The sequence below is a fragment of the Clinocottus analis genome, unplaced genomic scaffold, assembly GCF_023055335.1.
Source record: "Clinocottus analis isolate CAN_PGR_092001 unplaced genomic scaffold, fCliAna1.0.p SCAF_13, whole genome shotgun sequence".
Lineage (NCBI taxonomy): Eukaryota > Metazoa > Chordata > Actinopteri > Perciformes > Cottidae > Clinocottus > Clinocottus analis.
In genome coordinates this window covers 10,930,956-10,953,498 of record NW_027175854.1, presented here as the reverse complement: position 1 = coordinate 10,953,498, position 22,543 = coordinate 10,930,956, and the positions used below count along the sequence as shown (strand labels likewise).

The following is a 22,543-nucleotide window of genomic DNA, read 5'->3' as shown; positions in this document are numbered from 1 at the left end:
AATCCCTTTAAGGCAGATTTGTGATTTGTGACCACATGCAGTTGACTTTGACTGTTAGGCCACTATTTTAACAGTATTCAATGCAAACATATTTTTTTATATACTTTTATTTTGAAAAAATATTCAGTTTTCACATGTTCTAACAGTTTTACTGCTGTTGGGTTAGTAAAGTAGATTTCAGTAGACCAGGATGCACTGCGGCGGCCTCTGTAGACCAGCATGCGCTGCGGAGGCCTCGGTAGACCAGCATGCACTGCAGTGGCCTCGGTAGACCAGCATGCACTGCGGCAGCCTCGGTAGACCATCATGCACTGCAGTGGCCTCGGTAGACCATCATGCACTGCAGCAGCCTCGGTAGACCATCATGCACTGCGGCGGCCTTGGTAGACCAGGATGCACTGTAGTGACAATATTGCCTCCCCTCTAGGTTCGTGGTCTTAAAGCCATCTTTGACTGAAATAGTCACTCAAAGGCAATTTTGAAAATGTAGGAAATCAATAACAGAACTATAAATATTGTAAATATTTTATGTTCACAGCAAATCTCTTTCTAGTCATTTTATTACTAAATCATCATTTTAATTATCTGTATGTGGCATCAGTTCAGTTAACTCTTTATTTACACATTTATGATTTTTTTTAGGCTGGATGCTTTCTTAAATAATACATGTTTAGGGTTTGATATCATTTTGTAACTTCTTAGTGGTGTTCTTTCTTCCTAAAACAACATTTTACAAAACGTCATTTAACAAAACACATACTTTCACAAAACTGAATCATCCACAAAACTTGACATTTCACAAAACTACAAATTTCACAAAAGGACAAACACTTAGTTTCAAAAAAAGTATTCATTTATGAAACTTGACATTTCACAAAACACAACTTTCCGCTGACGTCCTAGTGGGCTTTTCCATTCCAAAAACCTGGAAAAGAAAGCGCATTGAGTCTACCTTGACAAACCAGAACACCAGTCTGTACATTACTTGACACTTGTTTTATTGCTGGAGATCCAATCCCAAAGACTGTTTCTGTCAGAGCCAGTAACCAGATGAACTTTATCTGCTTCACATTCATTTCAAATACGTTTTCTTATTCACAAACATTGATTATTACTTAAAACAATGATATATTTCAAGACAAGTATAAAAAACAAACACGATTATTTTCGCATACTAAAAGGAAAAGTAAAACACATAATGGAAAAGGGTCCAATCAGCCGTCTGATCTGCTGTGATATGGCTGAAGGTAGAAGCCGACAGATGTGCGCTGGATGCTGCGTCTCTCGAGTTGCTCTCGTCACTCTCGCCGCTCGTATACGTTCATCTGTTGTTTGATGTATTCACTCGCTCCGGTGCCAGGAAATCAATGCCTGCTGGGAGTGAAGGACGAGGGGGGGTGAAGTGTGTGTGTGTGTGTGTGTGTGTGTGGCAGCGACGGTGGTGGTGGTGGTGTCTGTTAGACAACGGTTACTCATCGACCATCGTCTGTTAAATTAATGTTGATCCCCCCCCCCAAAAAAAAATGATGTTACGCTTTACACAGGAAGACAACGCCATGAATAAATATATAGATTATTTTAAATTCAGCGCTGGCGGGATTGATTTTGTGTGTGTGCGTGCGTGTGTGTGTGTGTGTGTGTGTGTGTGTGTGTGTGTGTGTGTCGGTACCTCTCAGACTTTGTCGAAACTTCTGGACCGGTGCCCAGCGGTGTCATGGAAACGCTTGAATCGCTCAGAATGATTCATGTCTGCACAGTCTAACCCTCCCCCAATCACACACACTCGTACACACACGAACACACATTGGCACGCACACACAAAAACACACACACGCACACACACAGCATGCAGAAAGAGAGGAAGAGGGAGTTTAACCCTTCTCCCCCCCCTCCTCTCCCCCCTCTTTCTCTCCCTCTCTCTCTCCCGCCCGTCATCTTGCCATCCTCGTCAAATCGCACTATTAGTCACATAGTTTATTAAAATGGACTCATTATATGGATGTCAGAGGGGATCACGTCTTCTGAGTGTTTCCATTCACGACTCTCTGAAAAGACAGAGTCTAGACGTCGACATCGACTCCTCATGCAGGGGCTCCATCGCTGAGAGGAGAGGTGTCAAATGTGATGGACAAAATCCATCAAGAGCTGGGAGAATGTTTCCATTTGAAATATAAATATATAAATAAGTGAAAAAAAGAGAAAAAAAGAAAAATATATTCAAAATATAAATACGATACAAATGGATGTTGATCCAGCATCGTCTCTTCCTCTCTCGCTTGTTTCCTCCTCTTCTTCTCTCCTCTTCCTTTCATTCCACTCGTTAAGCGGTGGAGTCTTTTGTTCGTGGCGGTAACCTCTTGAAATGTGCACGTGGCACCTGTTCCACCTCACTGACGCATTATTTCTGAATCAAATTATGTCCAGTATTACTCATAAACTTTGAGATTTCGGCTCATGTCACAACATTTTGTGCACAATCCAAATCTTTTCCCACACACTTGTGTCCTCTGAGAAGTCGTAACAATTAGGACAACATTTTCATGATTTCATTGAAGTAAAAACAAAGTTAAAAACGTGGAAGATGAAGATCTGCCTGTCCTACAGCCTGGTGTGCGGGACGTCACTGCTCTCTTGGTGTTCCCCTCAGGCCGCCTGTCAGACACAGAACCTGTTTGGGACTCGGGTCCAGACAGTTTCATCAGAGGTGAAACCAAAACCCTCCTGAATCCACACAAGACGCCATTTGATCTTTTTGCTAAAATAAAATGCTTCAGACACTTGGGTTGTTGTTGGACACTGGTCAGGACACGTCCCTGTTTTCATCCCTCCCCTCCTCTCCTCTTCTTTTCTCTCATCTTCTCCTCTCCATCTCTCTTCTCTCCTCTTGTTTCCACCTCTTTTCTCATCTGCTCGGGTTGTGTCCTCTCTTCTTCTCTCCACTCTTCTCCTCTCTGGTGTTCCTCTCATCTCCTCTCCTGTTTCCTTTTCTCTTGCTTCCTCCCCTGTCTTCTCCCATTTTCTCTTCTCTTCTTGTTTACCCCTGTCTATTTTCTACTTTTCTCTTTTGTTTTCTCCCCTTTCTTCTCCTTTTTTTGTCCTCTCTTCTCGTTTCCCCCTCTCATCTCCTCTTTTATCCATTCCTCTCCTGTTCTCTCTCCTCTCCTCTCTTGTTTCCTCCCCTTCCTTCTCCTCTCCTGTTCTCTCTCCTCTCCTCTCTTGTTTCCTCCCCTCCCCTCCCCTCTCCTGTTCTCTCTCCTCTCCTCTCTTGTTTCCTCCCCTCTCTTCTCCTCTCCTGTTCTCTCACCTCTCCTCTCTTGTTTCCTCCCCTCTCTTCTCCTCTCCTGTCCTCTCTCCTCTCTTGTTCCCTCCTCCTCCATCTTCTGTGTTTACTGCTGTTGATGTAATTGCTAATGAACAGTTAATGAAACTGCATTAAAGTAATTAAGATGAGCATTAACATGGAATAAGTAATTAATAAGAAGAAAGTACAGCGCTCTCGCTGACACCGCTGCTTGGTATTGATCAGACGATGTCACTTTATTGAGTGAAGGAAGTGTGTTTTCTTATTTCTCTCAGTATCTCAGCTCAACCACAGAGATTGTGTTGCGCTGAAGGGGTGCAGGGCTTTCACCACGTAGCTCCTCGCTGCTCTGTGACATCTATTAACCCTGTCCTGACTCCTGCTGCTCCTCACTGGGGGGCTGTGTCACAGCTGCAGGAGGAAAAAACAACACTGCAGATTTGACTGTATCAGTCGGTTGATATCCACACATAAATCAACAAGAATTTCTTCCATGCACAGTGCACTTGAAGTGACCAGAAGGTATTCTGGAGGTTCAGTAAAACACTGGACTTTCACCCGAGAAACTTTTAGTTCTAATGTAACTTCCGTACTAAAATAAGTGAGTTGTTTACTGTGAGGATGAATTTATAGTTTGATATCATACACACCGTTACGTGAATACAGGGATTTTGTAACATCAATTTAACACCGTTGTTGTTGTTGGTCCCGACTTGTCCACCAATCAGAGGCTGCGTTTCTGACTTATCGACCAATCAGAGGCTGCGTTTCTAACTTGAATGGCAGCTCTGTTCTCAGCCACATTGCACAATTTAAAATGAGATTAAAAAAATGTCCGTACATGGTAACAATGTATAATATGGTAACTGCAGTCTATACGATCGTGGTGGCGGTCAGAGGAATGCGTGCTTTTCAACTCATACCGAATAATTTGCATTATAAAAAACCCAAACACTCTGTCTTGGTGATCTTGGTGTTCTTGGTGTTGAGGCAGTTTTCCGTGTTCAGTCACGTTGTGTGTTCAGATGCCTGCAGTGTCAGAACGAAGAGAAACAGATGAAGAGAGATTGTGAATGAAAGACAAAGACAGATAAGTGATTGGTCGACCGGGAAGCTGCGAGTGATTTACCAACTATAGGAGCTGGCTATCGAATAACCCAACCCATATCATGGAACATGAAAAATGAATTCAGAACAAAAAATCAGCAATGTTAAAAGAAAACAAAGAATAAAATGCTTATGTAGCAACAGTGTGATGACAAAAAAAACGAAAACAAAGTACAACACTAACACTACAGGTCTGAGAGGCTTCGAGGAGGCAGACATGACCAGAATATAAATTGGTGTTGCTTTGTGGGCTTCTGCTGTGGAGGCGAGTCCAACAAAATACACTATTTATACACCCGTCGAGGAAGTGTGTCTGTGGTCTTGGATCGCAGTGTGTGAGTGTTAGCTCTCCCCGGTTTCGTATCGCGCTGTGCTGTGCGCTGGCCTTGTCCTGTGAAACACTTGTTAAAGAAGGTGCTGGTTAAAACACGCGATGAAAAAGGTAAAATAATAGCAACGACCTTTAAAAACCGGATGGTGTGACATCATGTGAAGCGAGAAGATTGAGAATCGGCCCCTTTTGTGGAGACAGACTTTCAGTTTTTGAGGCTGGCCTTCGTCCAAACACAGAGAGACACTGAGAGTTTTCTGCTGCTTGTAAATCGGCCAAACTCAAAGCGGTTTTGTGTTTGTTCGTTGTGTGTTTTTCATTCGGACACATTCAGGGTCGAGTGCAGGAGGAAAAGCAGACGAACAGAAAAGATGTCGTGTTAGGCTCTGATCAGACAGGGTGTGTTCTACAGGTCGAAAAGGTTGCCTTTTCATTACTATCAGATTTTTACATTAAAAAAAAATCAAGCCATACTTCACACAAACCATGAGCTGTATGCCAGCTATTACTAAATAGCATAGTTTAAATTGGTGAAAACAACTTTGCCGACATCTCAGTATCTCACTCATTTTGTCTCCTGCCTTGTCATCACCAAATAAAGTAACAACAGTTAAAGGCAGTGCAGTCTTAGAAACGCAAAAGCAGCGAGCGAAACAAAAAACAGCCCAAAGCTGCTCTATTTGATCTGAAGGCCTTAATTCTCAGGCGAGTGCAGTTTTAAGATTGGATTCAGCTTCTGGTTTGGGGTTGAATGTTTTGCTTTTAGCGGCCATTGTTTTGCATGCGTTTGTTCAAAACCGTGGAACAGTTTGAGGCTTTGGATGAAGCATAATTCAGTTAGACCAATGAGTAACTAAAGGGACACTTTGTTCAGTTTATCTGACAAATACAAAACTACCAAATTTGTAGTTACATATACTGTATATGCCATATGTATGTGTCTGGAAGGAAATAGTATCTATATGAAGTAGTTTCAGGACTGAGTTAATAAGAGTAGGTTTGGTTTTGGGCCAGTTGAAAAGTAGCCTAGCGTGATAATAGCTAATGGTCGGTTCCCATTGGCTGTCAGCTTGTAATGGAGCTTATTTGTGTTTCCTCTCTGTCTCCCGGCAATGTGGATTAGCAGGGATTTGGTCCTCCTGGCTCACCGACTTCTCTATGGGCTTTATGCAGCAGAGTGGGCTGACCTCCCCTCCTCCACCCTTTGTACCCCTGCAGCCAGCACACTCTAATGAGTGGCGGTTCGTCCGGGGGTCCTCCTCACAGCCAATGGCCCTGTTCATGTTCGTCTTCCAGGAGAAAGTGTCACTGCAGGGTTAGGGTTGCTTGGAGACATGCACAGGTTGTCAGAAGTTGAGTCGAGGTTACAAAATGTTCGGATTTCATTTTAATTTTTTTTAGGTTTGAGGCAGGGTAGTCGAGGGTTTGTTTTGGGCTTTGCTGCCTTCATGTAACAGCTCATATTTGAGATAGAAGGGAATATTGAGAAACAGACACGGTTGTTAATGGATACACTTTATGGTATGAAGTGATAGAGCTACTACATTTCTAAAAAAAAAGATTAAACAAGTGGTTTCCTAAGATTTTGTCTCACCAGCAGTCAAAAATCCCCAAACACTTGAGATAGAATTATATGGAGGAAATCACAAAAATACTTATGGTTGACCAGCTGTGATGAGCAAATGTTTGGTATTACTTGAAAAATAACCTTTGGTGTCAAATTTGCATATTTTACATCTTTCTCATGATGTTAAATGCAGTAATGAAGACTGAAGAGGTCAAGCGGAGATGGCTGTATCACCACTAGTTGTAATGAAAACAGCGCCACCTATCGTATCGGATATGACATGCTTTCGGCCAATGATTTGATTTATTCACTGCCATGTATATTAGGATAATAGCAGTTGCCCCGAAAGAGAGCACAGTCCGACTAAAGCAAGATTTGAATGAATACCATCATGTGAACGCACTGAGTGAATCACTGTCATGGTCATCCTTGGGGCCGATGAGAGAGGTTTGAAAGTCCCTGTGATTAATGGTTTAAGAGTGAGGTTCTTCAAGGTATCCTCAAGGATACTTTAAAACCTCAAAATAAGTTCAGAGAAGTACAGCAAGAGCAAGCTCCTTTACACCATTTAAAAGTGGTTGATAGGGTCCTTGATTTTATTATTTTTGGAAATAAGGGACCAAAAAGGTCCATATACGTGCTTTTTATTTAAGAGTTGGTGTTAGAAATGGGAAACAGTGTGTGCGTGCGGGCGTGTGTGTGTGCGTGTGTGTGTGTGCCCATGGTGTACTGTGACACTGTCTGTGATCTTGTGGCTGAACCTTCTCATCCTGCTTTGCTTCGTCCTGCCTTTCCTCTTTAATGTTGCTCTCTCTTTAACAGCCAAATTAAAATGCCAGGGATTTTCGGTTGTGTGTGTAATACATGAACTCGGCCCGCAGAGACGGTGGAGGTGAAAAGGTTGATGTGTTTGGACAAAAGTAAAGAACTGGGCTTACATAACTGTTAGATCTATAATTCAGATTATATGCATTTGTAGTTTCTGTATTTACGTAATGATTATCTTAATTGATTCATAACAGCATTTTGAAAACAATCAAAAACAACATTCAGCAGCACCCATACATGTATTTTATATTCTTAAGCATTTATTTTAAAAAAGAAAGAAAATGCCAGTGCAACAAAATGCAACAATGCAACAAATAGAAATTCAGGAAATATAATACACATTATTTGAAGGTACTGTTTCAAAATCATCAGCACAAAATAACAAATTAGAGAATAATACCTGAAACAATATACACTCTTTATTCGTCCCAATTTGTTGTTTTGTTCCTATTTTGTTCCAATATTGCGACAATTAATGATGAGCACATGATCTGGTAATAGGTTATGAATGTGTGGGCCATAAGCACAAATATTTGCTTGAAAAATGAAACAGTTTAAAAAAGGCAAATACCAATATTAGGTTTTTATGGCACGTTTTACTCTTTTCTTTTAAAAGCTGCTGACAAGAATCCATTGTAGGAAGTTAAATGAAAAATACATTGAGCTGCGTGTGTGTGTGGGTGTGTGTACAAAACCCATAAGCAATATATATATATATATATATATATATATATATATCTATATATATATATATATATATATATATATATATATATATATATATATATATATATATATATATATATATATGGTATGATACACAGTGCTCAACAGGTTTTTTTATGGCGCTACTGTGGCCGGAGAGACAAAACTCGTGGCAGTCGGCCCTCCTCCTCCCTGAGGTCTGTGACGAGACGCCGTGATCCGGGTGATGAGCGTGATGCTTTATCTGATGTTTTAGTCAGCGCTGACATGAAAAGGCCTCTTACATCCAAATGTCTCATCCTGTCAGGACATCGGCCTCTGTTGTTCTGTTTATTAATTTCTTTTTATTATTGTCGGTCTGCTCAGGCAGCTGGGTTTATTTAACTTTTTATTTTATTTTTGAAAGATTAAATCAAGCCTTAAAGATATTTTCTGAGAAAATTAAATGAATTTGTGAATTAATGGATAACTGAAAGTAATTAAGAAGGCCTCAAGTTGGTCATGCTGATTTTATGCAGCCCTGTTGTCTAATAACAATGAACAGTACATTTTTGTGTTGTTAATTGTTCCCAAATTAAATAAAATGATATGTTTAAAAATTGAAAATAATGAAATAATTGAGGAGGGAATTAATGACACAGCCAGCCGAAGAGAGAAAAAACTAAAATGAGCACATACACCAAATTAATATGATATTCATTTTATTGAAGAATCCATAAAAAACTGCAGCTTCTATTACATATAACATTCCGCTTTTTTTTCCCTCACAGCATAACCTGAAAACCTCAAATTACATTTTAAGATTCCTGAAAATCTGCCATTTATTCTGTAAAGTGATTCATAAATGTAGACTATTTTTTATTAAATATGCTATTTTGATATTATTTCAACATTTATATTCATAATTCTAAGTAAAAATTGTGCACCTCAAATGTGCAATGGACAATTTTTTGATTCGTTGCAGAGGTGTTAAATCTAAATAGATATGTCTGTGTGTGCGTGAGTGAGTGTGTGTGCGTGCGTGCACGTGTGTGTGTGTGTGTGTGTGTGTGTGTGTGTGTGTGTGTGTGTGTGTGTGTGTGCACGCACGGTCCTGAATTAGAATATTTGTATTCATTGCACATGATTCGGTTTGTGTATATTAAAAAGCACATTTGCATGTGTGTGTCTGTGTGTGTATATGGAGCTATAATACAGTATGTATATTATGCACATTTACGTGTATTTCAAAGTGTGTGTGTGTGTGTGTGTGTGTGTGTGTGTGTGTGTGTGTGTGTGTGTGTGTGTGTGCATCTGTGCCAGTGATTTCCAGTACTTTTGAGAGAGAGAGAGTGTGTGTGTGTGTGTGTGTGTGTGTGTGTGTGTGTGTGTGTGTGTGTGTGGGAGTCTTTGTATAGGTGCCAAATCGGTCCAGCTGGCATCAGTCTTAGCTGAAGCCGAGGCCGCTGTATCGGTCGCACACAAAAACACACACATACACGTAGTCGACCACATTCCCATTCTGTACGCCTGTAATTATCAACCTCTTCTGCATCGACTACCATGTTGGCGTGTATTCAGCACTGGTCTATACACGCCTGATTCAAACCCTTCACCGCGTACACGCTCCATTCTCCTCCACACACGCTCGCCACCAAACCCCTCCATCTCGTCTTGTGCGGCTGCACCGACCCGCAGAATGTAATTACACGCTAACCGTGGTTTGATATTTAGACTGGCTGAAGATTTAAGGTTTTATCCAAGAAGAAGGTCCGCGTGCTTAAAAATAGTCTCAAAGTGGTCCTCGCAAGCTCGGAGGAGAGGAAAGCCTGTTCAGGAGCTGGAGGGGGAATTAGCTTTGTTGTCTACGCGCCGCGGCGGTCGCTGCCTTGTTTACGTAAAAAACCATCAGACACATTTTTTCACAACCAGACGCGCTCTGATTTGTGTATTAGAATGATCGGTCGGTTACCTGCCAAACAGACTTCACCTCCCTGTCATGTCCTGATCAATCCTTGGACTGCATTTTGCAGAAGCTTTGATGTTAATCAAACATCTGTTTCAACATGTTGGATGAAAGGTGTTCTATAAGGACAATTAGGTGGAGTGGGGTTGGGTCCCCCCCCATGTCCTTAAAATGTGCATCAGATGTAGGGTTAAAGCTTAAACGGACAGTTCACCTCAAAATCCAAAATAACAAAATACCCTGAAGAAAATGATGTGTCCTTTTTGCCAGGCAATGTTTTTGATAATAAAACGGTTGTAGGTTCACATCCATGGTATGCACCGTTTGACTTTCTAAGAAACCAGCTCAAAGTCACATGATCAAAAATCAAACACTCTCTCAATGTTATCTCTGGAAATAATTGGAAATTCTCTCTGTGGATGGTCAAACAAAAGCAGAATGCTGACGTGTGTTGAACCTGCATTCTCTCTAATGACCATCAGGGGGCAAATATGTTGGCTGTATACAGAAGTCTGATTGAATAGAAGTCTATAAGAAAATGACTCTACTTCTCTCTTGGTTTAGTCCCTCGGTAAACATTGTAAACATTTATGGTTTCAAGTCTTCAACACAGCATGATATTCATTTAGTAAATTATAGTAATTGTCTGGTCCATACGGTTGCTACGGTCTTCATACATGGTTGCCAGATATTTGCTACAATGTCCAATCAGTTGCTCGGGTGTTGGTGATATTGGAAACCCAGTGGCTATTCGGACCATGGATCAACCTCTAGTGGCAGAGTGCTATATTCATGGGGTTCCAATATATATCCCTCAGATATCCTGGCCAAGACTTTTCCATGCACTGCTCACTATTTACAGTCCAATTAGCAACTTCTGTCTATTAGAAGTTGGGGCGACCGTAGCACAGAGATGAGCAAGGGTCGTCCTTCAATCAGAGAATCGGCGGTTCGATCCCTGCGAGCCTGCGTCGATCTGTCCTTGAGCAAGACACTTAGCCCTAAAACTGCTCCCGTAGCTGCAACTACGGTGTATGAAAGCTGGATAGTCCTGATGTGGCACCGAGCATGGTAGCTCCTCTCATCGCTGTGTGAATGATTCCTTGGTAAAGCGTCTTTGAGTATTCAGAAAAGTGCTATATGAAATCAAACTGAAAATTCTCAAATTGAAATGAACAGGATTTTACTTTATAAAGTACTGTATGACATTTTCACAATGGAACAGAACAAAGTACCCGTACACTTCTCTCCGCTAACATTTCCACAATGCGGCTCGTTTGATAGATGGAAAAAGCTACTCCCGGGGAACAGTTTTAAAACATCAACCGTGATCTGAGACGGAGTCGATTGTTTCTAGATGTTGAACAAAACTGCAACACCTCGTCTCATATTTAGTTTGTTTTGTCTGCACATGCAGAGAAACGGAATCTACAGCTGAAAGAACGTGGAGGGTGAAAGGGCATGTTGTTCCTGGTTCCAAAACTGGAGCTTGTAGCACAAAGAGGTTTCTATGCATTGCAGGCGAAGCAGATGTCTGTTTTGTTGTGCTGTGAGAGCAGTGAGCAGAACACACACACGTACACACACACACACACACACACACACACACACACACACACACACAAACAAGGAATTTCTCCACCTCATCAGCCAATGAATGTATATATTGGAAACATTCTAGAGAAATTTCTAAATAGATGAGTGAATGAATGAATCAAAATCCAAGCAATATCAATAGTGGTTTAGAAATAATGGACAAAAGAGAGAAATAATGAATGAGTTCATCTCCTCATTGGTCAGTTCAAGCAGCTCCACTTGCCATCAACAGTGGATGAAGCTTTACGTTTTGTAGTCAGTGCGGTCAAGAGAAAATAAATAAATGGATGGGTGGATGGATTGACAAATTAATTAATAATCATACTCCTGTTCAGACTAAATGTGATGTTGTGTGTCGAAAATAATTTGAATGTAAATTAATAAAACCTTCATGAAGCTAGATTTGTTGGGAAACCAATGTAATTAATGGGAATGAATGAGTTGTTCATTGTTATGTTTTATTTTGTATAGTTTGTCGTCCCCTCTTTATGAATGAGTAGTAAATGAGTGGGATGAATTATTTTTCCACTTCTGCAATGACTGGATTTCTAATACAGATATATATCCCTCTGCTAACCGCTCCCTTTTTTTCCCTGTCGTCCTCCTGCAGGTAAAACCGAGAGGAGCTCGTACTCGTATGGCAGAGAGTCCAACCCGCACTGCCACCAGGTCAGTCCCACTGTCATGTCTTCTTTTATAAAGTGGGTGTCGCTCAGTCGGACTCCTCGTGCCCTGCCCTGAACAGTTTAGTCAATGTGGACGCCATGAAAGCGGTTCAAGTCGCACGCAGCCTGCTGAATGCAGGGGGGAATATGCAGGTTGTGTTTACATTTCTGGTACTGATGTGAAGCTTCAAGGACAGCCCTAAGAAGGAATTTAGCAATGTAACTAATTGGCTACATAATTATGTTTTGATTGTTCTGATTTTAGATTGTAGCTTGTTAGCTTAGCCACTTGTAGTTTCCTCACTGAAAGCAGAGTGAAGCATTGCTGTTGACAGAGAACCACTGGTTATTGAAGATCATTTTTTGGAAATCTAAACCCCGTTTTTGGCCAATGTACATACAAACATTCACCTCCCACTCCTCTGTTAGCGACTGGAGCCGACCAGCCAGCGGTGGAATGTGGTTTCATTTGGTTAAACTGGATGTATACTCAAGATGAGTCCTTTTTGTGTTTTTTGTATATATATATATATATATATATATATATATATATATATATATATATATATATATATATATATATATATATAATTTCTAGAATATAACAACTTAGGGCCACTGTAGGTAAAAAAATAAATAACCCACAGTAGTAAGTGGAAGTATATTTGCAAAAGAAAATCTGTTGAGGAACAATATCAGATCTCTTTGCAAGTTGGATCACCCTCATCATCCCCTCAGCAGTGTGAGGCTTTCCCCTGTTCGCCTCCTGTGACGGAAGGAAGTGGATCCAAATGTGCAGTGAAGTGATGTCTTTCATCATAAATGTACTATTTTAATTTCTGAGAATATCAGAGCTTTGTTGTTGTTGTTGTAAATCTGTTAAAATCTCTGAATCATTTTTTCTGACTTCTTTTCTCTGAATATTACCCCCTTCCCTCAGTTAAATCATTTCTGTTTTCAATCTTTCTACAATGCCTCACATGCCGTCGTTAACAAGAAAAACTGAAAGCTTACATAGGGAAACAAAACAAATAGTTTTGTCCACCTTAAGTTAACATAACATAAGTTAAATGCGCCACCTCACAAGGCCGACATGATGAGTTGAGTTTTGGGGCCAAAACACCAAAATGTTTTGCTGTAAAAGAATCCAAAATATGTGGCCAATTTATTGTGCGTTTGACACAACAAATGTCGTCCATTTCATTTGTCATTTTATCAGAAGTGGCCTTTCACTTGGCTGCATATATTGTTGCCTACATTCGTCTTTAAATCATGCAGGTAACAGCCCTACAGGTGATTTGGTTGTTTCATTATTTAGCTGTATGTCAATCATCCTCGTACGACTAAAAACAACAGCTGTCACATCTTTCTATTCAATGTATTTTGATGTTTTCCAGAAATATCCCTTACTTCACCACATATTCCAGACTTCATAAAACTAATGATTATTCATTTTAACCTAATTCCTTTTGAAAAGAATGTTTATTGGCGGCGGTGGCGCCAGGTGTTGTGAGGACTTTGGTAATAGCTGGGTTTTGAATCTGCACTGTGATCTTCTAGCTCATACAGATGTTGGCGTATGATTCTGCTGGTGGAATATGAAACGGAGGGAAGCTTGATGTGCTAATTTGATGACCTCCTTCTGTTTTTTTAAATTAAAAAAATCCCATACCTGTTCAGGCTGTTGGACAAGTTGACTCAGTCTGATGTCATGGATTTATGTTTCTTCTCGTCTTAAACATCTAGTAATTAAAGCTTATCAAAGAAGTGCATTTCCGTGCTTATGAAAATCAAAGCTGTCCTAAAAGCTGCTGCTACATTTCCCTTTTGGAGTGCTAGATGTTTAGGTTTCACGGCAGAGGAATTAGATCATGTAATTTAACTGCTTAATAAGAGATACAGGATTTTTCACACAACATGTCTTTTATAGCTGTAGAACTTTTCAAACACACTTTTTATACTTTCAGTATAGTATCAACAGTGGTAAGATAACAGACAACGTTCCAAATCTTTTGAAAGTCAAAAGTTATGCAACATATATTTTTGCCTGTGATTTCTACGTTCCCCACTTTAATTAAGTCCTGTAATCAAATTTGAACCTGCAAAAAAAATAATCTGCCAAATTATACTTCTGAACCATTTCATTATCAAATTCTGTTGAGTTGTGTATTGCCCATGATGTTCTTTTTGGCCAAGTAGTGCAGTCCTCTTTAAGGGCGCAGCCATTCAGGGCGTGGCCCTTCAGAGCTCTATCAAAGCGAGCCCACTGGTTGGTCTCCCAGGAAGTAAATGGTAATGGACTTGTACTTTTATAGCACTTTTCTAGTCTTCCGACCACTCAAAGCACTTTAACACTCCATGACATCATTCACACACTGATGGCAGGAGCCACCATGCAAAGTGCCACATCGGTACCATCAACCATTCATAGTCCGTAGGCGCAGCAACGGGAGCAATTTAGGGTTAAGTGTCTTGCTCAAGGACACATAGACATGGGCTAGCGGCACTGGGAATTGAACCGCCGATCCTCTGATTGAAGACGATCCTGCTCACCACTGAGCAACAGTCGCCCAAAGTGCTATGCTCGACTCAGCCAGTGATCCGACAATTACCTTTTTGAGGAAAGAGCATTATGCCAATTTTTTGATTGTGACTTCCCCCTCTGTAAACACACTCACCTTCTTTCTACCGAGCGGGGACAGCTTCACCACAGGAGTTGAGGGTGTGTGTCTTTTACGGTTAGAGACTAACTTTACGTTTGCTGACAACATGAGAATGACGTTTCAAACTGGATCCACTCGACCGTATCTCCAAATACTATCTCCCAAATGTTTCCTACGCTTTTGTGTTTTGGAGAGCGACACCAGTACTCTGGACTGGCGAAGGTTGTCGGCGGATGCCAACGGGGGCGATCAAACCAAACAAAATGATTGACGCCGGTTGCCCGGGGCAACTGGGCAACCGTTTACTGCCGAGCCTCGTGAATGAAGAGAAGACGGAAAGTGGAGTGAAAGAAAGAAAAGCAATGTTGCATTTGAAGGACTGGCGGTCGGTAACAAGACCTTCCTGCCTTTTGGTTTTGATCTTTTCCATTCTGTAACGAGGATTAGATTCGGCCCTGACCATTCAATTCAATTCAATTCAGTTTATTTTATATAGCTCAAAATCACAAATACAAGATTTGCCTCGGAGGGCTTTATAATCTGTACACATGACATCCCTGTCCCAGGACCTCACTTCTGATCAGGAAAAACTCCCCAAATAAAGATAGTAAAAACCCTTTCACAGGAAAAAAGGGGAAGAAACCTGAGGGAGAGCAACAGAGGAGGATCCCTCTCCCAGGATGGACAGAAGCAATAGATGTCAAATGAGCTGGGGGTCTGGCCATGATCCATGGTGGTAAAATAAAACAACCTTGGGAAAAAAAGAAACGGTTCAGTGCAGCCTTCTGCATTTTCCACATTTATTCATTTATCAAGGCATTTACTAATACTTTCTTATAACAGTTTAGATTTAAATTAATTTGTTAATTTCAGGATTCATTAATGTTGTCATACATCTGTTTACTTAAATACTGCTGACGTTTGTCCATTTATTGAGTCACCACTCTTGTTTGCGTGAGCTTAATCTGACTAATCTATGAGTTGAATCATAAGTATTGATCTTTCTGATCACTCTGTCATTCATTCCTTTGTTCATGTATCCACTTGTATTCTTGAGGTGGCCTGTTCACTTATTCATTTATTGTGTTCAGTCATCTGTCGATTGAACACCCCCTCATTCACTCATTTTCTCATTAGGTGGTTCGTTCATTCATCCATCCATACATCAGTATCTCCTTTTGTTTATCCATTCATCCATGTTCAAGGATTCAAGGACAATTTCCTGGGTGGTGTGTTCATGTAATCATTTACAAAATTACAATCCCTCCATTTGATTTACACATTCATCCATGTGTATTTACACATTCATTCATTTATTTAAACATGTCCTTTCATCAGTCCATTTTTGTTGCATTCATCCATCCATTACCAACTTGCTGATCTTTTATTTTTAACCACGACTCACATCCAGCTGTGGCCTTTTGTGAGGCTACAACAAACTGTAGAGGACAAAAATATGAAATAAATCAAACATTACTGCCTCACTGGCCACTTTCCTACTGGGCTGCTGTCAAATTATCCTGTTACACAGTCTGAATGGCCCCTGATGGAAATTGTTTGGAAATGGCAGATAAATTTACATGCTGGGCTGAAGTCCAAAATCCTCTGGCTTCATCCTCGGCCGTTAGTGAAAGAGAAAAAAGAAAAACACTTAGAGGGGAGGATGAGCTCGCGCGCTAACAGCGGGAAGATTTCCAATGACCCTAGTTTGTTCCACAACTCTGACCGAATCCAACACATTCGTATCATTGGTGTTTAGAGGTGATTTAGGTTTTGGTTCCACATTTCATCTCTTTTAGAATGCTTAACTTTTGACTATACACACCGTAACGTTGCTATTGTGCTCAGTCACAACCTCAAATTTGCAAATCTCCTCCAGCTGAGGTCCACAATATTTAGCGTGATAATCTGGATTGGAATTCCGTCTCATTTTCACTTCATTATTCGGTCTGATTTTATCGGATATCCTGTTTGAGAGGATGGTTCGGTGTAGTGTGCCCTGACTAATCAGCACTGACTGACGGATCCTTTGCGATGACATCATTTTCACCAGAAGTGGTTGCTAGGACTAGTTGATATTTCCCATATCGATAGAAGAAATATGTTTTCTTGAGGATTGTTGATCTCGATCCATTCTTGCCCCCACCCAAAAAGATATGTCTGGCTCAATTGTTCTTTCCAACTTGGGAAACAGATGGGCACAAGACCAGACCCATTAAAAGCACTGAGCGCATCTATGATGTGGGCAGTGATTCAGAGGGTTAGAACCAAGTGAGAAGTTGCATGGAGGGTCAATAGTTTTGCCGTATTTGCCTGTAAGGTACTATTATGTTGACCTAATGGTGGAGCTACTTGAAAGGTTGGTCGCAGCTCTACTCAACTTGGTTTGTATGGTGTATGGAGGTATTTGACAGATTTGCAGGTAGTGATTGGCCGATTGATTGGCTGTTGATCGAAACCTGACTGTTTTCAGCTGATCGGCCACAACCTGCCAGCAAGTTTCGAATGTACAATCATTTTGCTGGTATCATTTGTGTGCCGCCATTGTACGATAGTTTTACAACTACTTTTTAGTACACAGTGGCAGAGACACTGGTCCATAAGTGCATGTTTCAGACCTGCCCTATGTGGTTCAAGAGTCTGTCTTCACATTTCAAAATGGATGGCCCTTGGTTCCATCCAACAGAACAGTGTACCTCAGTGTTTACTTTCTGCCCCACCAAGCATATTTACTTCAGCAGTCGATTTGTATTTGGTACAAACGGACTGCTTTGTTCCAGTGTAGACTGGAAAGCTGACTGGGTCTGACTGGTGATTCTCTCCTCGCTGTTAATGGGTGGTGGGGGCTGGGAAACGTGGCCCCCTGCCAAGGAACAAGCCCAACCCCCCAACAGCTCACTCTGCTCCCCTAAAAACACCCAAACACCCTCTAAAAACCACCATCTGATGGCTGAAGGTGGCATGGTTATGCTCACTCATCAGGGATGGAAAAGGACTGTTGTTCAAGTACATGTGGCATGTTTCTTTGCATGCAAAAAACATACAAGCATTCTACATATTTTACTGTACTTCCTGTGTTCACTTAAAATTATTGTGGAATATTTATTTCGCATAATCTGTAATATTTTGTAGCTGAATTACACAATATGTTTGTTGTCTGAAACAGCTGTTTATATTTTTTCTGGCCACATCAAAGACTTCTTGTTTATGTTGGCTTAAAAGTTACATTTCAAGGATTTGTTCTTGGCCTTGGCAGTTGACAAAACAATATCCCCTTCAGGTCCATTTAGCTGCTGATGTGTGTTCGAGCATATGACGTGATATTCATCAGCAGGTGGAGTTCATCTGTCAGGAGCCTCACCTCTCTCTTCCTTCATTGCGGGGCCACTCTCTGATCTTCTGCAGTGTTGAGGGATATATCGGGAGTTTCACACTATAATTGACATGACAGTTACTTTCAAGCTCAGTTGTCACATGCCATGAGCGTTTTTTTTACACCTGTCAGGGAGATAAAGTCATCGCGTATTTTACGAAAAACAATTGCAATGTTGAAGTTAAACACAAGCTATGTTTCCATTTTCTTGACAAGGATCCCTTGTGGTTGTCTAATTAAAGACGAACAGTGGTTTGAATGAAGTACTGTATTTGTACTAATGTCCCTCCCCATGAATCCTAAATCTTTTTGCTACAGTCCCCTGCGGGAAAAACGTTTTACACTACATCGGATGGAGGGACCTCAGTCCTGCTCCCAAGACGCTGAACCATTTGGACACAAATTACTCCATGATCTTTTTCTCTGGCACCGCCCACAGGGCAAACCCACCACCATATGTAGCTCCACCACCGGTAGTCATCAGTATGGTGTTTGCTCTTCCCTTTATGGGGCTTTCCATAGCTTCATGGAACTGCAGCAGAAACACTCTCATGGGTAGTAAAATATACGGCACATACACACACACTCAAACACGCACTCAGGCTGTGGGGCTTCTCAAATGCTGCCATCTAAAGGGATATTCTGTCTACATAAGCAAACAGAGCCACATCCCCTGGATGAAGGGATAGGAGAAGATGATTCTGCTTTTTTGTCGTCTCTCTCCATCCTTCAATTTTTCTCTTCTTTCTTTCACTCTGTCGTTCATTCAAGTAAAAGCCACTGCCCTGGCTGCACACACACATACACACAAACACACACACACACACACACACACACGCACACACACACGCACACACACACACACACACACACACACACACACACACACACACACACACACACACACACACACACACATTCTCAGCCACACCAAAGCGTGCCTGTCATCCAGTTATCGCCTCACAGATCAGTAGGTTAGTCGTGGGCCGGCAGCTACAGCTGAGGCAGCAACAGTCTGGATGTGAGGTTCTGGTGGAATGGATGAAAAAAAAGCTTTTAACCATCTCACTCACACACACACACACACACACACACACACACACACACACACACACACATACACACTCCACACCATCACACATCAGTCAGTAGAAAGTGCTGAAGGCTCCGTTTTGAAGCTTTCAGAGAGGAGCTCAGAAGCTGCATTTACCTATTAAAGGAGCGTGTGTGCAAGCACACACACACACACACACACACACACACACACACACACACACACACACACACACACACATTTTATATCAAAGAACATGTATATAAATGTGTACAGTTTTTCATAACCATGCATTAAGTCTCTCGCGAACATACACACAGGTTAAGGGCGTTTTTTGCTGAAACACAACATACATATTTTATGCACTATAATACAGTTGCCATGCCATAAATTAAAAAAATAAATAAATAAATAAATATATATATATATATATATATATATATATATATATATATATATATATATATATATATATATATATATATATTTCAAGTAAAATGTAAAGTAAAAAGTAAAATGTAAGAAATTATAGTTGTACGGCTCCACTCTGCCTAAGCCACACGACAAACACCTAAACTGCTGAAACAGTAGCAGGTGTGTCATCCAGCTTGCTGCTCACTCCTCTCGAGTCCTTAACGAGCTGGTCCTTAAACACTCCGAGGGCTCTCCACACTGACCTCTGACCTCCACACCTCTCTGATGGGTCAAGAGACTGCGGAGAGAGTGAGTCCTCCGGTTATTACTGAACGCGGCTCTCTACCCGTCTGTCTTCATCTCTCTTTCAAGCCTGCTCGGCCAAGCGTGGCCTGGTGAGGTTGTGTGTGTGTGTGTATGTGTGTGTGTGTGTGTGCGTGTGTGTGTGTGTGTGTGTGTGTGTGTGCATCTTTCCAAAGCCACAATGGATCCATCAATTTCATATAATAATAATAAAATAACAAAGATAATTAAAATATCAATAACATGATAATAATACTAATAAGAATGATGATCATCCATCCATCCATCCATTTTCCGCCGCTTATCCGGGGTCGGGTCGCGGTGGCAGCACACCCAGCAGACCGACCCAGGCTTCCCTCTCACCCGCAACATTTTCCAGCTCGTTCTGGGGGACCCCGAGACGTTCCCAGGCCAGCCGGGAGATATAATCCCTCCAGCGTGTCCTGGGTCTTCCCCGGGGCCTCTTCCCAGTTGGACGTGCCTGGAAAACCTCTAATGGGAGGCGTCCAGTGATCATGATAATTATAATAAAATGTATAATAATGTTTATACAAATGTTGAACACAGACAAATACATATAATAATGAAAATAGACCTATGACAATACATTGATTTCCAAAACAGGACTTTTATTCATTTTTTAAGTAAAAGTTGCCTACAAACAAAGCAGAAAGCCTTATATGACTATTGTAGGGTCCAATTATGCCTATAATTAAATAAAGTCAAATGCAAACCTTTTCATGAACAGGTGGTTTTCATCAGGCCCAAACAGGCGATCCATAACAGGAGAGTTTGGTAGATCTGACTAAAAAAAAAGTCTTGCACAAGGTCTTGCTCCTTTCTTTTGACTCCCTTTAAGGTGTTCACAACCCATTTGTGAAATAAATCATGAGTCATGTGGAGTTTAAGTTTCTCTGTTTTCATTTCACTCCATCTATCTCATTTCTGTCTCGCCCCTGTTGCTTTCCTTTCTCTCTCTCTCTCTCTCTCTCTCTCTCTCTCTCTCTCTCTCTCTCTCTCTCTCTCGCTCTTACGATGCTCTGTTTCCACAGATATATGGAATGTGATTCTGTGGAAGCCAGGCTTTACTGTGTGTGTGTGTGTGTGTGTGTGTGTGTGTGTGTGTGTGTGTGTGTGTGTGTGTGTGTGTGTGTGTGTGTGTGTGTGTGTGTGTGCGTGATTGGTTCCTGTGCCTGTGCTTTACAGTGGAATCTGGTTACAGAGGGGGTGTGCGCGCACGCTCATCATCACTTCATTCCGTCTGTCCTCTAAACCCGTCCCCATTGGCTTCTTTCTGACCAATGGCGCGGCAGCAGGAAGTACAAGCCCCCAACAGCTGGTCTGAAGTCCAGGAAGAAGAAAAAAAACAAAAAAACAAGGACAAGTCAAAGACTGTTTACATGGAAGGAAATATTAATGAAGCCGCTCGGCCCATAGTTTGCCCCCATCAGGTATATCTTCAATAAAGCATTGCATATAGGCAATATTATATGAATTCCTTCTCTGGGATCATTAGAGGCTTCTCTTATCCATCTATTTATCCATCATTAATAACTCTTACATCCATTCTGTGCAGCTCTGTGTGTGGTGAGATGTTCCTCTTACAGCTGCTCTCCAGCTCTGAACGAACACACGCACACACACACACACACAGACACACACACACACACACACACACACACACACACACACACACTGATACAGCTGTTCGTTGCTCTCAGGAGACTCAGCCGTTGTTCAGTCTCATTTGCTGGCCGAACAGATCGACACTATTTTACATATAACATTTTATTTGACTATCGATCAGAAACACAGCGCACTGCCAAGCATACCGCGTGTTCGTTGACGCATCAGCTATGACAGCTGACAGATTGTGCTCGCTATCCGTTATATGCACGGGACCACCCAGTGCTGTTGTGACGTGATGGGCTACTGGCTTCCTTTTTAAGTATACTTGAAGGGAAATAAATCAATCATATAGTTTTGGCATCTCTGAACGCATATATATATCATAAAGACTTTGAGTTTGGGGTCATTATTTACGACCATGGCTGCACGCATCGTATTACTTTGAGTAAAGATCAACTTGTGATATAGATATGGCATGTATGTGTTCGGCGGATGAACTCCTAAATCGGATTGTTCGCTGTGTGAGTTGTCGGATAAGAATGTTGACGTTGTACGTTTTTGGCAAATCCCGGTCGAGGTTAATGAGTTCAGTCAGAGCGCGAGACGCAGTGCGAAGGGTTGTTGAAAGTTGCGTGGTACAAGCCTGAGGTGGATATTTGTGTCTTTCCATGCTAAAGGAAGAGCATGACGTTTGGTAGAGGCTTCCGTGTTTACATAGGATGAGTTGTCATAATTCAGATTTTTCTGATACTATGGTTCATGAATCAATACTGAATAACTAATATTTGCACAGTAGCACTTGTTTCACTTTCTTGACAGGTTTTTATTTCATAGCATTTTTTTGGTGTTTTATACAAATCCTCTGCTTGGCTTAAATCTTGAATGACTGGGTAATTAAGGGCCAACCCCAACTTTGATGTTGTAATTGTGAGAACGCACAACCACACACTGAATGTTTGTATGAGATAATTCTGGAGTGGCTAGACTCATAGAAACTTGTGAGATGTCTTGAGAAAAAGAAAAAAAAAGTCGTCTGCAGGAAAAACTTGAGCTAACACTAAC

At 41.3% G+C, this 22,543-nt stretch overlaps 1 protein-coding gene across 7 annotated transcripts in view; it reads left to right on the top strand.

The window, feature by feature from the left end:
- tcf4 (transcription factor 4) overlaps nt 1–22,543 on the top strand; it is a 201,910-nt gene that overhangs the window by 80,903 nt on the left and 98,464 nt on the right. For all 7 annotated transcript variants that reach the window (XM_068573324.1, XM_068573323.1, XM_068573320.1 and 4 more), the window contains one exon: nt 11,991–12,049. In XM_068573324.1, the coding sequence (XP_068429425.1) occupies nt 11,991–12,049 (59 nt within the window). The remainder of the gene's footprint in view (nt 1–11,990; nt 12,050–22,543) is intronic.